At 53.1% G+C, this 13,254-nt stretch overlaps 1 protein-coding gene across 2 annotated transcripts in view; it reads left to right on the top strand.

Annotated features, from left to right (window-relative positions):
* The first annotated feature begins 3,921 nt into the window (after positions 1–3,921).
* CCN4 (cellular communication network factor 4) overlaps positions 3,922–13,254 on the top strand; it is a 35,182-nt gene continuing 25,849 nt past the window's right edge. Inside the window, exon 1 of one of the 2 annotated variants that reach the window (XM_024129411.3) lies at positions 3,922–4,121. In XM_024129411.3, coding sequence (XP_023985179.1) covers positions 4,050–4,121 — 72 coding nt within the window. In that variant the 5' untranslated portion in view covers positions 3,922–4,049. The remainder of the gene's footprint in view (positions 4,122–13,254) is intronic. The other variant, XM_007106432.4, reaches the window with a different exon arrangement.

Below are 13,254 nucleotides of genomic sequence, written 5' to 3'. Positions count from 1 at the left end.
ACCGACCTGAGAGATTCTCAGAGCAGAGCGTAGCCCATCATTAGTGCTTTACGCGCGATTATTAAATTGGCAACCACTCCATACTTTATAAGGCCATATACATACACATTGCTGAGGGATGTGTCTCCTGTTGTCGGGTGTGGGGAGAGGCGTGGGAAAGAGGGAGAAGGGGGAGCGGCAGGTGCTGGACTCAGAGGGGCCCTGTGTGGCCTAGGCAGTGCACCGTGAACCCTCTGCAGCGCAGATAGGGATGAATTACGGACGAGGAGATAAATAACCCTGTGCGATGGCCCTGGGCCCCACGCCTGGGGGATGCAGTCTGTCACCCAGCCCCACCACACGTTCCTGCTGTCAACTAGACACAGCTCAGCCCCGTCTTTCCTGTACTCCTGAGCTTCCTCTTTCCACAAACGGCCTCTGAAGACCTACTATGTGCTACGCAGTCCTCCAGGCGCTTTGAGGAGCAAAGACACGTGCTTTTGTTGGTCTCTTCCTCTAGGCCTGCCTGCCTTCCTCCTTTTCTGCCTCCCTTCCTTTTATTTCCTCCCTCCCTCCCTCCTTCTTTCCTTCCTGCCTTCCTCAATCCGTCCCTCCCATCACCACGTCATTCGTCTGCTTCCTTCATTCCTCTGGCCCTTCACTTGAAGTCTGCCTCTAACGCATGCTGTGCCGGGTTCTGCGTGTTGCTGGGCTTCAGCCTAGAGAGGCAGACAGATGTAGGCCTGGCCTCGCCCGTGGATCTCATAGCCCAGGAGGGAGACAGTCAATAGCTGAACAAACAAGCAGTGGTGCTTGGGCCAGGGCGGTGAAGGAAGCCGGTGGGTGATGGAGCTGAAGCGTTAGGCAGAGTAGTCAGAGAAGGGGGACACGGACGCGGAAAACTGAAAATGGGGAGCCCATCCTGGGGAGACCTGGGAGATGCAATATTCCTAACCGTGGAGTCATCTACCCACACATTCAGTCGTTTGTCCATCAGCCCATCCGTCTGTCCAGCTACTGTATTCATTCATTCCCGCATTTATTCCCTTATTGGTTCCACTCATGAGACAGCTTGGTCTACTTGGAAAAAAAATTGTTTTGGAGTCACACAGGTCTCAGTTCTGATGACAATTTTGCCATGCGCGAGCCAAATGGCTGGGGAAAGTTATTTCATCTCTCCATGCCTCAGTTTCCTCATCTGTAGAATGGGCATGAGATGACCTGAGATGAGGATTCAGTGAAATGGCAAGTGTCTCCAGGGGCGCGATAGATGCTCCATAAATGCAGCTACTGTTCCCGTCACCACCAGCCAGTCACTTAGAGATCGCCCAGCTCATGAGCGGGAAGTGCCGGGCCCTGGACCCGCACTCACCAAGGCTGACCCCAGACACACACCCAGGCTGCAACACGAGGTCTGCCAAGACGCCTAAGCCCTGACGTAGGATGGGCACAAGGCCACCCAATCAGACCAGCCTGGGCTGCGACCCATCCTGGCTCCTCCACTCGCAAATGCTGGGACACACCAAATTGTCTGCTCGGGGGGCCTCCTGACAATCACACAGGGTGGGCACTAATAGGCTCCTGTTCCTTCAAGCAGACAAAACTGAGCACAGAGAGACTGTTGGTTGCCCAAGGCCCACAAGTGAGCAGCAGAGCTGTGGTGGCACCCCAGGCGTTTCCCCTCCTAACCCACTGCCCTGCCTGGCTCACTGTGTCAGCTCGCTCCAGGTTTCCTTGGCAATGAAGAACGGCAGCTGAGCCATCTGAGGTTCACCGGCAGGCACAAGGGGCCAGCATTTCGATCATGCAAGTGCTTGTTGCAATCAGACTTCCTAAAAGCGATCCTGGCATTCTCTGGGCTCAGCTTTACTCTTATTACAGAACATTGAGGGACTTTAGCGGGTGAAGCCGGCTTGGAAGGGTTCAGTCGCTGTCAGGGTTCAAAGACTTTGGTTCCAGCCCCCCTCCTGCCCTTAATTTACTGCATGTCCTGACATCACCTGGCATCTCTGAGTTCCCGATTCCCCTCCCCCATAACATGGGGTAGTAATACCGTCCACCTTGTGGTCATGAGCTATCTCTTAGTACAGGGCCTCTACGATACCTGGTGCTCATCAAAGGGTCATTGAACCTGGATTAGCACCTAACACTTTGGGTGATTCCTTTAATGACACTTTTCCGCAGTGCTTGCCTCATGGAATTTGTTTTAAGAGCATCAAGTGAGTTCATGAGAAGAAAATGAGGATTGATGTTTATTGGGCAGTTTCTTTGTGACAGGTACCCCACTGCCACTTTATATACATGATTTCTACAAATCCCGTATATTAGTTAGGATTATTTGAGCAAATTGCTCTTAATCTATGGCTTAAGCAATAAGTCATCAAATTAATTCATACAGTGGGAAGTCTGAAGGTCCAGGTTTAATTCAGTAACACCTTAAGTTCCAAGGACCCAGATTCTTTCCCTCCATCTGCTCTACCATCCTCAGCATGTTGGCTTTTCGTCCTCTAGCTTGTGCCTTATATGCACAAAATGACTGCTGCAGCTCCAGCCATCAACTTTGAACTCAAGGCAAAAAGAGAATGCATAGAGAAGTTTTTTCTCCTCCTGAGGAATGGAGTCCCTTCTAGGAGCCCCCAGCAGAGTCCTCTTTCTGTCTCATTGGCCAGAACTGGGTGAGAGGCCCACCCCTAAGTCAATGAATGGAGAGATCATCAGAGTCACCTCTTATGGGGGTCGTGTCTATGGTCATAATCTCCCTCCACAGGCACAAGCCTGCCACCACCTCCAAGCAGCCACACATGGTTCAGCATCCCCTTGTATATGCTACAGTAAAAGGGAAGAGATGGCGTAATTCTTATGAAAACCACAGGGGAGAGAGTTCCCACTGAGGTCCAGAGATGGGAATTTGCTGGGGTGTGAGAGGAAGAGCAAGGAGTCCACCGAAGTCGAGTGTAGTGCAGGGGAGGGAGAATGGAAGGAGAAGAGATGAGGGAGGCTGCTGGCCTGGAGGCCACGCAAGGACTGGGAACGCCACGCTAAGTCGACGGTCAGGCTTTGGGAGGCTGGAGCCAGGAGAGCGCCATCACCTTGGTTCCATTTGCCAAGGACTGTTCTGGTGGCTCTGAGAAGTGTGGACGGTAATGAACAGGAGGCTGGGGGACAAGTCAGGAGGCTGTGGCTGAGGTCCACGTGGGGATGAGGGGGCTGGACGAGGGCAGACCAGGCTCCAAAGGAGACCCCTCACCAGTGTGGCAAGGGTCCAGCAAGGGGTGAAGGCCAGGCTCCCCAACCCACCAGGGATAACAAGCGCCCAGACGTGGGGAGACAGCTCCAGTACCCAAGGGCTTCGGGCTAAAAGCAGGGGCGGGAACTCCTGTACATTGGAAACCAGAGCTTTCGTTTGTAGAGGAGGTGATGATGGTAACCAGGGACCCAGCCCTGAGCTCATTTGTGAATTCATACCATTTCATGATCAGTGGACTAAAGCCACCCTCCTTTGCTTGCAGCCGGGGAGAGAGGAGTGAAAGATGACAAATGCAAACCAGAAGTAGGGGCAGCCGGGAGGGAATGGAAGGGAGTTTATTTTCTCCACTGGGAGCGCTTTCCAAGTCCCTGCCAGCGCTGGCCCCTGTAACTGTATCTCCACCTCTGCCTGGTACCCTCCCACCATCTCCCCCTCCCCACCTTTGAGAAATGCCTAGGCAGGATGACCCCAGCTCCTTCTGTGAGAATTTACCGCCCTGATGTGAAATCATAGCCCTGTAACTTTCCCTTTAAGAGCTGTCAGAGCCGGGGAGGCTGGCCAAGCTTGGGCTGGAGGTGGGGACAGAGGGAAGAAAGAAAAAAAGAGAGAGAGAGAGAGGCAGGAAAAGTTTTTTCAGAGGAAGATGCAGGGTTTGTCCTTAACCCTGACGTCAGATCTTGCTTTAATAAAAGCCCCTCAGGGCTGCGGGGAGAGGCATATCTGGCCCTCCTGATGGGCCAGGTCAGTCTCGGCCCAGCTCCCCCGAGAGGTGGCCGGATCCTCTGGGCTGCTCCGTAGATGTCTTGGCCGCTGACCTCCAGGCATGAAGTGGCTCCTGCCGTGGACGCTGGTGGCGGTGACAGCCGTAGAAGCAGTGGTCAGCACCCTGGCCATGGTGAGTCCTGCCCGGAGGGGCACCGAGAGGGGTCCCAGCTTCCCCCTCCTCCGGTCCTGCCGCATGGGTGGGCAGCACGAGAAGGGCTGGAATGTTAGGGGGCAGGGAGGTGTCCACTGAGGAGCAAGGCGAGGCCCAGGGTGAGGAGTAGGGCTGCTGGGGACAGCCGATCCTGGCAGGGGGAAGAGCTGGGCCAGCACCCGGGGAAACGAAACAAACAGGACTTCCACGCCCTTCATTCCCACCTGAAATGCAGCAGAAAGGGACACTCGAAGGAACAGAGTCAGGGAGCCTGGACTCCAGAAGTAGGTCTGCCCAGACTGGCTGTGTGACCTTGGGCTAGTCACTCACCCTCTCTGAGCAGCATAAAGTAAGGAAAACTGTTGTTAGACTTCTAGCCTTTGAGTTTGGAAAATGAGTCTCCAAGTGTCGGAGATGCTACAAGGCAGGGGGTGGGGGGGTGGGGGAGTTAGAAAAGGCCGAGAAAAGTTGGAAGGGAAAATATCAGCTTTTAACAAAAGCACTTACTTGAGCAAACAGTGCTTATGCTGATTCTCTAACCCCAAATGCGGCCGCCTTGGGCTTGCACATCCCTCTACAGTTTATGAAGCATGTACATTCGGGTCTGCAGAGGAAGCCTGCTGTTTCAGGGGAACCCTGAGGGTTCTCTCTCTGCTACCTCCATCCCAAGGCACACGGAGGGGAAGGGAGGAAGGTCTGCACCTCCGAGAAGTCAGGGAGCAAGACACGTGGCAGCACAGAGACAGGCGGCTGGCTCGGGGCATGCAGCAGGCACGGGGCGGGCAGGAGGTGGGCAGCTGTGAAGAGCTTCTGAATCCAAGATCCCACAGCCCGGGCCAGGGCCTGTGGCCAGTAGTAAGGCCAAGAGAACGAGGGAGGATGGCAAAGAGGGAGTTTATTACCCACTCCCACGGACAGCTTTCTTGGGGACTGATGTGCCCCATTCCTAGATGAGGAAGCTGAGGCTTGGGGGTAAGCTACTTGCCCTTGGGCTCAAAGACGCTGGTTCTGAATCAACCAGATCTGAGGCTGAGCTGACGGCTGACCACAGGCCAGTTGCTCACAGGCGCTGGGTGATGGATATTCCTCCAAGCACGGTAGTGTGCATTAATGAGATCAGGGAGGGCGTCTGGGTGACTTGCTGTTAAATCCTCCATAACTTGTGCGGCTTCTGCGTGTAGTCGGTGCTGAACCATCCTACCAAAAAAAAAAAAAAAAAGAAGAAGAAGAAGAAGGGACTTCCCTGGCAGTCCATTGGTTAAGACTCTGCCCTCCCAATTCAGGGGGCATGGGTTCCGTCCCTGGTCAGGGAACTTTTAGGGAGTTGGGAGTTTGGGGTCGACATGTACACACTGCTATATTTAAAATGGACAACCAACAAGGACCCACTGTATAGCACAGGGAACTCTGCTCAATATTCTGTAACAAGCTAACTGGGAAAAGGATTTGAAAAACAATAGATACATGTGTACGTATAACCGAGTCACTTTGTTGTACACCTGAAACTAACACAACGTTGTTAATCAACGATGCTCCAATATAAAATAAAAAGTTTTTTAAAAAAGGATATTAATTCCATTTTACAAATGAAAGAAATGGAGACAGGGCAAATAAGGGACTTGTCCAGGGTCTCACAATTAATAAGTGGGAGGGCTCAAACTGAGATCTTTTCCTGCCAAATCCCACTCTCTCTTCCAGAGCTTTCCTGAAAGCTGGAGCACCCAGAAGACGCCATATCAGCCTTTACTTCAGGGTTGCAATGTCTGGGAGGACAGGGGGTGGATGGAGAAGAGGTGAGAGGGGTAGGGTAGTGAGGTCTGAGTGAGGAGGAGAGAAGTATGTAGGGGGGGGGTCCAGGTACACGGGAACCCCAGGTACGTCCTCAGAGCAACCTGCACTAGGGAAGAGGGGGTACAGGTCCACAGGCTCAGCCGAGGGGACGCCCAACACAGAAGCTGGGAGTCCAGACAGACCCAGGCAGCAGGATGGAGGGAAGGTTTCTGGGAGGAGACAAAGTACCTCTCTTCTGTGCCCCTGCCCCGGGACCTTCTGTGGGGACCCATACGTCCCCCTGCAACACTGTTATCTGATTCAGGAGCTCCCCGGATAGAGCCTTAACCGCCCAGTGAGGGCTGGGAGACAAATGTCAACCTGCGCTTTCCTTTAGAGCCAAGTCATCTGTGGCCATCCTCCCCAAACTCATACGTAAAGGGAATGTGAGCCCATTCAAGGTCTCACTGAGGTTTTAATGGAAAAAATGATGACAGATGTCCATATGGAAGAAAAAGTTCATGAGAATTGCCAAGAAAACTTCTAGGAAGTCGAATTGTGAGGGGGGACTATGCCCTGTCAGATAGTAAAACATTATCGAAAAGTTCCGTAATTGAAGGAGGAAGAGGCCAACCCAGGAAGAGATAAATCCAGGAGCGGGACAGGGCAGTGAGCTCAGAAACGTAGCCAAGTGTACTGAGGAATGTAATACATGATAAAGGTGAGCTACAGACAGACCTTGTTTTTCCATCTCTTTGTTCTTTTCTTCCTTCTACATGTAGTGAGTACCTCCCTTGTGCTAAGAGAGAGGGTCTACATTTGGTGGGGGGGTTGCCAAGCACTGAGCCAAAGCCTATATATTTATATACGTAAGACCTTCCTCAGTTCATCCACATGACATTTATGATTATTCATTAAGCATCTCCTAAATTCTCATAGCAATACTATTAAGCAGATGTAATCATCTTCCTTTGTAGATAAAAACTAAAGCTCAGAGAGGTTAAGCAATTTGCCCAAGGTCACACAGCTAGTAATCTGTGGAGCTGACATTTGAACCTAGGTCAGCTCTCAACAATACAGCCTCTTGCCTCCCTGGTCCACGTGCTTGTGCAAACATGAGAAGCACAAAGTCCGTGTCCCGACTGAGCTCACAGGCTGGCGAGGCAGGTGATAGCCACTCATACGTTGGAATGAGAGGGGGCAGAGGTGATGTCATCCAGGAAAGGGAGGCCGGGTGCAAGCTCTGCCACTGGCTGAACCAGCTCCAGCAAGTCCCCTAACCACTCGGACCTTCCCGTCCTCTCTTTTTAATCGGGGCTGACAACCTGAGCCCCATCGAGCTCCCTGCTGCTGAGGAGTGAACACAGGCTGCTTGAGGGAAGCCTCTCAGAAGCATGTCACCAGGCACATGAACACTGTGCTCATAAATTCCAGGGCCCACGTTAGGTCTCTGGTTGTCTGGGTACAGCTGAGACCCATATACCTTCTCCCATAGAAATGTGTGTTGGTGTGCACAGGGGTATAAGCATGCATGTGTAAGTGACTGTGGCTTGTCTGAAGGTATAAAGCCCCACAGGGTGTGTGTGTGTGTGTGTGTGTGTGTGTGTGTGTGTGTGTGTGTGTGTGTGTGTGTGTGTCTGAGGATACGTGGGCTGAGTGTGAAATGCAAACCCACTTTCAGCCCCTCAGACCACCTACAGAATAACGTGGCCCCGGGTAAGTGGCACATCCCTTTTAAAAGATTGCAGGAGCATAAACGAGATGGCTTCTTTACACTTCCTGTGTGTAGCTGGGATCTGAGCTAGCGTTTCAAACCCCACACCCACCAGCTCCCTGCTCAGAGCCTCTTCCGTCAGATTGGACACTCTGCTCCCAGCTCTGGGCCCCTCCCGCACACCGCTTGTCCAGGATGCTGGCCAGAGCGTGGCTCGGACTGGCATGGCCCTTGGTGAGGGCTCACCCTCTGCAATGGGCACGGGAGCGGTGCTCCTTGGGGGGCCCGATCCTGACCTTGGGCTGGGCAGTACCTCCAGGCTGTCAGAGGCATCACCTCCCCAGGTTTCAGGAAAGGCCCCTGCCCCATGCCTGCAGAGCAGCCGAACGCCAGGAGGCTGTCTTTGCACAAACAGAAACCCTGGAATTCCTCCCAGGAAACTTTGCCATCTCTCTGAGCGGCGGGAAGGGGCTGCTACACACACTGCAGGTTGCCTATGGGAGCAGGGAGGGGAGCCAGCAGTGGTCCAGGGTGGGATCATGGGAGGAGCTGGGAGGGAGGCCAACCACAGCCCGGGAAGTAAAGCAGGGCGGGAAGGCTCGCAAGAGAACCGGATAACACTGCAGACGTCTACGGGCGAGGCTTCAGTACACTGTTCATTCATTCAACAGCTCCTGTGGAGCACACTCTGTCCCAGTAACATGGATGATGATGAGGGCTAACGCTGACCCAGTGCTCACTGTGTCCTGGGCACTGTGTCCCCAGCATCTGCGTATATCAGCTCCCTTGAAATCCACACACCTACGAGGCAGGCTCATTACAGTCCAGACCTGCACTGTCCAACCAGTAGCCACTTGCTACGTGAGGCCGCTGGGCAGCTGAGATGTGGCTGGTCCCAGCTGAGCCGAAAGGCTAAAACACACACCGGATTTCAAAGACTTAGTGTGAATACAAGACCGTAAAATTCTCATGATAATTTTTTTCTGTTGACTCCATGTTGAAATGATAATACTTTCAGTATATTGGGCTAAACAAAATATATCATTAAAATAAATTTCACCTTTACTTTTTAGTGTGGCTGCTAGAAAATGGAAAATTCCATCCAGAACTCACATTATGTTTTACTAGACAGTGTTGTCCTGGAAAGACACAAGTGTACATAGAACGGTCGTGATAGGTGGGGAAGGGAAAATACTGAGCTCCTCTCCTTGCCAGCTGTGCACCCTCAGACAAGTAACCCAGCCTCTCTGAGCCAGTTTCTTCATCTGTAAAACGGCATAATGTTAGTACTCACTTCTTGGGTACTAATCCTCTTGGGAGGCTTAAAGAATAAAGGGAGGTAAAGCACATGAAGCCCCAGCACACCCAAGCGGAAACGACAGCAGGGGTGGGGCATCCCACCTTGAGCGGGAGCACTGGCTGCAGACAGGTGCCAGGTCCGAGCAAGTGAGCAGGAGTTTGTAAAGACCCCAGGCTCAGTACCAGGTGGGCAAGAGGAGGGGCAGAGTAATTGGTGGGCTGTGCTGGGCTCAGTGCTGAGTTGGTCTTCAGAAGATCTCGAGGTTTCCACATCCTGGCCAGCTTCCCAGAACATTTAGAGGGAGTCAGTGAACACTTCTGGATTATCACGTAGGAGAAAGAAATACTGATGATGATGATGGTGATAATGTCGATGATAATGGTGCGGATGGTGCTGGTGGTGGTGACGGTGATGCCTGAAGGTGAGGCTTGCGTCTTACAACCCTGAGTCAGGTTGACAACGACAGTGGTTTTCACAGCCCATCCACTCACTTGTTCCATGGATGCTAACAGTGCGGCTATGTGCCCAGCCCCTTCCTATTTCTAGAGATGTGGCGATAGATGGTTAACTCAGTCCCTACCGACGAGGATGGCTCACGTGCTGGAGACAGATTTTTTTCCCTAGCACAGACAAATGTGTTGAAAATCTGACAGGGAAGCTTAGAGGGCTTGCAGAAGAAATAAACTAATGTTGGGGCCCCGAGCCTGAATTCCTGGGGAGACCTCCCACCCCCAGCCCCAGGAACCTCTACATTAACTGGCACCTTGAAGATTCTTACACACACGTGGTTTCCAAAACCATCGAGCTAGAGAGACTCTGGTATCTCCTCGAGCCTTGACATCCTGATAATCTACCAGCTCTCCTCCTCCTCCTCCTTCCATCATGACGGCAGGGGCGGGGCGGGGCGGGGGGGCGGGGAAGAGAGACAGAATCAGAGAAGGAACTGGGCCTCTCACATATGAATAACGGGCATTCCAGGGGATGTGATAAAACCTGCTCATCTCATCCCCCTAATCTGGAAGCAAGTCCAGGCTTGGGGCATATGGGCCTTGGCTCTGCTCAGCCGTGGTGGTGGTATGAGGGGGGAGAGAGAGGAAACGAGAGCCCAGGCCCAAAGGACAGAAAGGGAGGGGTCCTCCCCTGCCCCTCCCATAATCCTGCATGGAGTCTTAGAGTGGAGAGAAGGGCTGTGTGCCCTGAGCCCGCCCAGGGCTGAAAGGGGCAGGAGGAAGGAAGTGGTCTAAGGGTGGAGGAATATTCTGAGAGAGCTGGGACTCAGATCCTGCTCTTGGGGCGGAATAATGGACTTGTGCGGAGAGCTAGTCGTCACTGAGCCTTCAGACAAGCCTCTTGCCTTCATAGCGCTCCTCTGCTAATCTTGAAAATGAGGAGGTTGGACGTGACCCCAAACTTGCTTCCAGCTAGAGGCGTGATCCGCTGCTAGGGGCCACACTCATTCATCCGGTGGGCCAGCCACTGGGCTCGGGTGCCATGATTCTTGTAAGGGAACGCATGCTGCTGCCTCTTCCTTAAGAGCGTGGTTGGCCTGACATCCCAAAAGCCCATGCTCTGGAATGTCCCTCTAGATATGCTTCCTCCCTTTAAGGTGTCCCCAGATAGTCTCCCTTTTCCCCACATCTCCTCCTTCAACGCTCAGAGCGTACCCCTGGTCTCATAAAACTGGAAAGCATACCACCAGTTTAATCCCCAAGGGTCCCGCCGTCTCAGTGGTACCCGGTCAGGCCTCGTCCTTAGGATGCCCGGATGCTGCTGCCAAGACCAGGGCCGGCTCCCCTGGGCCTACTGAGTGGGCTGAGCAGCCATCCAGAGCTCCAGAGTTTTGACACTTTCCACCACAGTCAATCCTTGAGGCCTTGCAAGTTCGAGAAGCATCCTTGTAAATGCCGTTAAGAGCTTAGTCCCACCTGCCTCCCCATCTCCGTGAATAAAGCCTCCATCTGCCCCGTGAGAAACCTGCGCCATGATCCACCCTTTTCTCCCTACCCAGGGCCTCCAGCTCCCCACTCGGACCCGGTCACTAAGAGGACTGGTCAGAGAGCCATAGCCACGGGCGTGGTGTCTGAACACAGAGCCAGGAGTCACAAGACCCCGTTCTGGTCTAGGTTTTGGTTTCACCTCTGAGCCTGGATTTCCAGCCCAGGCTTTGGTTTCATCTCTGAGCCTGGATTTCTTCATCTGAAAGTGGAGACGAGAAACCCACTCTGACCGCACCCACGGCAGGATGGAGTGGTGGCCGAGGGGAGATGGCGGCACAGCACCTGGGGCTGAGAGCCAGCCCCCCACCTCCGGGCTGGGCCTCAGCTTCTCATCCATACAAGGGACCTAAGCCCGACTCACAGAGCCCCAGCCACAGAGGCAGAGCATGCAGGTTGGATGCTGGGCATGCGTCGAGAAGGAGCTTGGGGGCCGCGATGGGAGAGTGAGAATCAGGGTGCTTTGGGGCTGGGGTGCTGTCTTCTAGGCTTTTCTGAGAGCTCCTGGACAGCAGAAGCTGGTGGGTGGGTGCTCTGTGGACTGGGGGCTGCAGCCATCTACCCTTCCTCCCTACTGCTGCCCTGGGTGTTCAGATCTGCCCCCCATACACACACACGCTCACTCCGGCTGTCTCTGGCCCTATACCCCAAGTAGCCACGTCCTGACAACGGCAAACTTCAGCTCTTAAAGGATCAAAAGCACCAACCCTTGCTGGGACCTCGCTGGGGGCTGAGGACCACACGGAGCTCACTGAGTCTCACTGAGTATCACCCCCACTTTACAGACTTGGAAACTGAGGCACACATTTTGATGACCTCCCTGAGATCCACGCTTCAAGAACACCCCCAAGCTCCCCACACAGGGCTGGCAGGACCCCTCCCCAGGGTGTCCTGTGCCCCAGCCTCTTGCCTACGTTCTGCCCTCCCCACCCGAGATAGGGCCCCATCCAGGAGGAGGGAAGGGGGCGCGGTCGGGGTCCCGGCGGTGGATGGAGGGGAGGCCTTATCGGAGGCCCAGCTCAGTGGGCCGATGGTCAGAGTCAGATAGCACCAGAAGGATTGCCTCAGCCCACTTGCCCCTGCCCTGTCAGGGGGCGAGCAGCTCATCCAAGGCCACAGTCTGAGATCAGGGCTGCAGCCCAGGGCCTCCCACCTACAGGTCCACCCGTAAGGGCTAAAGACGGTTCCCTCTGTCCTACTGGACGGCTGCTAGCGCTTCCCTTGTACGCAGAACAGGCTTAAGTTCAACAGAGGGCAGTCTCTTCCCTCTGTGTCTGTACTGGCTCTTGTTCAAGGAGAGATCCCCGTTTTCCCCCCAGCAGGCGCACACGTCCCAGGCATGGCCCTTAGGTCCTCTGGCCATGACGCCTGCTTGCCTTCCCCGTGTCCTTGAACCCTAAGCCCCAGCAACAGTGACCACTGGTCATTCCTGCTCCGTGCCACTTTGCAGCACCCGCACGCCCCTGCTCATGCCGTTCCTCAGCTTGGATGTTCTCTTTGCCATTCTAGTCAATTCTCACTCATCCTTTAAAGATGCAGAGCAAATGGCTCCTCCTCCAGGAAGCCCTCCCTGCTTCCACGGCCCCATCCCTTCCCTTCTCACCTTGCTCTCATAGCCCGTAGACTCTGCTGAGACACCCTGCCATGTGGCCCTTGGGTGTGATGCCTTAAGAGACTGATATTGGTTCAGATCCCAACTCTGCCACTTGTGAATGGTCTTGGGCAAATGATCTGACCTTTCTGTGGCTCAGTTTACTTATCTGTAAACTGGGGGAGATGATTATAAAAGTAGCCTGCCTCTTAGGGTTCTCACAACGACTAGATGACTTAGCGTGGAAACTAATAAAAGAGGCATAAAAGGCAAAACGCAGACCATGTAGACCTCATTTTGATCTTGATTCATAGAAACCATTTGATTTTTTGCAAAGCTTTGAGATAATCAGTGAAGTCTGGATACAGACTAAGTATTTGCTACAGGGAAAATTACAAAATTGTAACCAAACTAAGTTAATTGGTGTGAAAATTGTTTTGTTTTGTTTTTTAATTCTCCATACTTTAGAGACACTCTCTGAAGAATCTCAGGTAAAATCACATGATGTCTGAGATTTGCTTTGAAATCCTCAAGAATGAAAAAGTATGTGTGTAGGCAGGAGAAATAGAGGAAAGGAGATGGACGGAGGTTGGTTGATAATTATTGAAGCGGGAATAGGTATGTGAGATTCATTATATTATTATTCTCCCAACAGTGTGAATATTTGAACACATCTCCAAAAAAGAATGAACACATTTTAAATTTGATTATACGTAACCCTGGTAGAAATGCCTGCCACTTGC

This window comes from Physeter macrocephalus, unplaced genomic scaffold (genome assembly GCF_002837175.3).
Source record: "Physeter macrocephalus isolate SW-GA unplaced genomic scaffold, ASM283717v5 random_47, whole genome shotgun sequence".
Lineage (NCBI taxonomy): Eukaryota > Metazoa > Chordata > Mammalia > Artiodactyla > Physeteridae > Physeter > Physeter macrocephalus.
The sequence above is the reverse complement of the archived record's forward strand: the minus strand, read 5'-3'. Positions and strand labels throughout refer to the sequence as shown.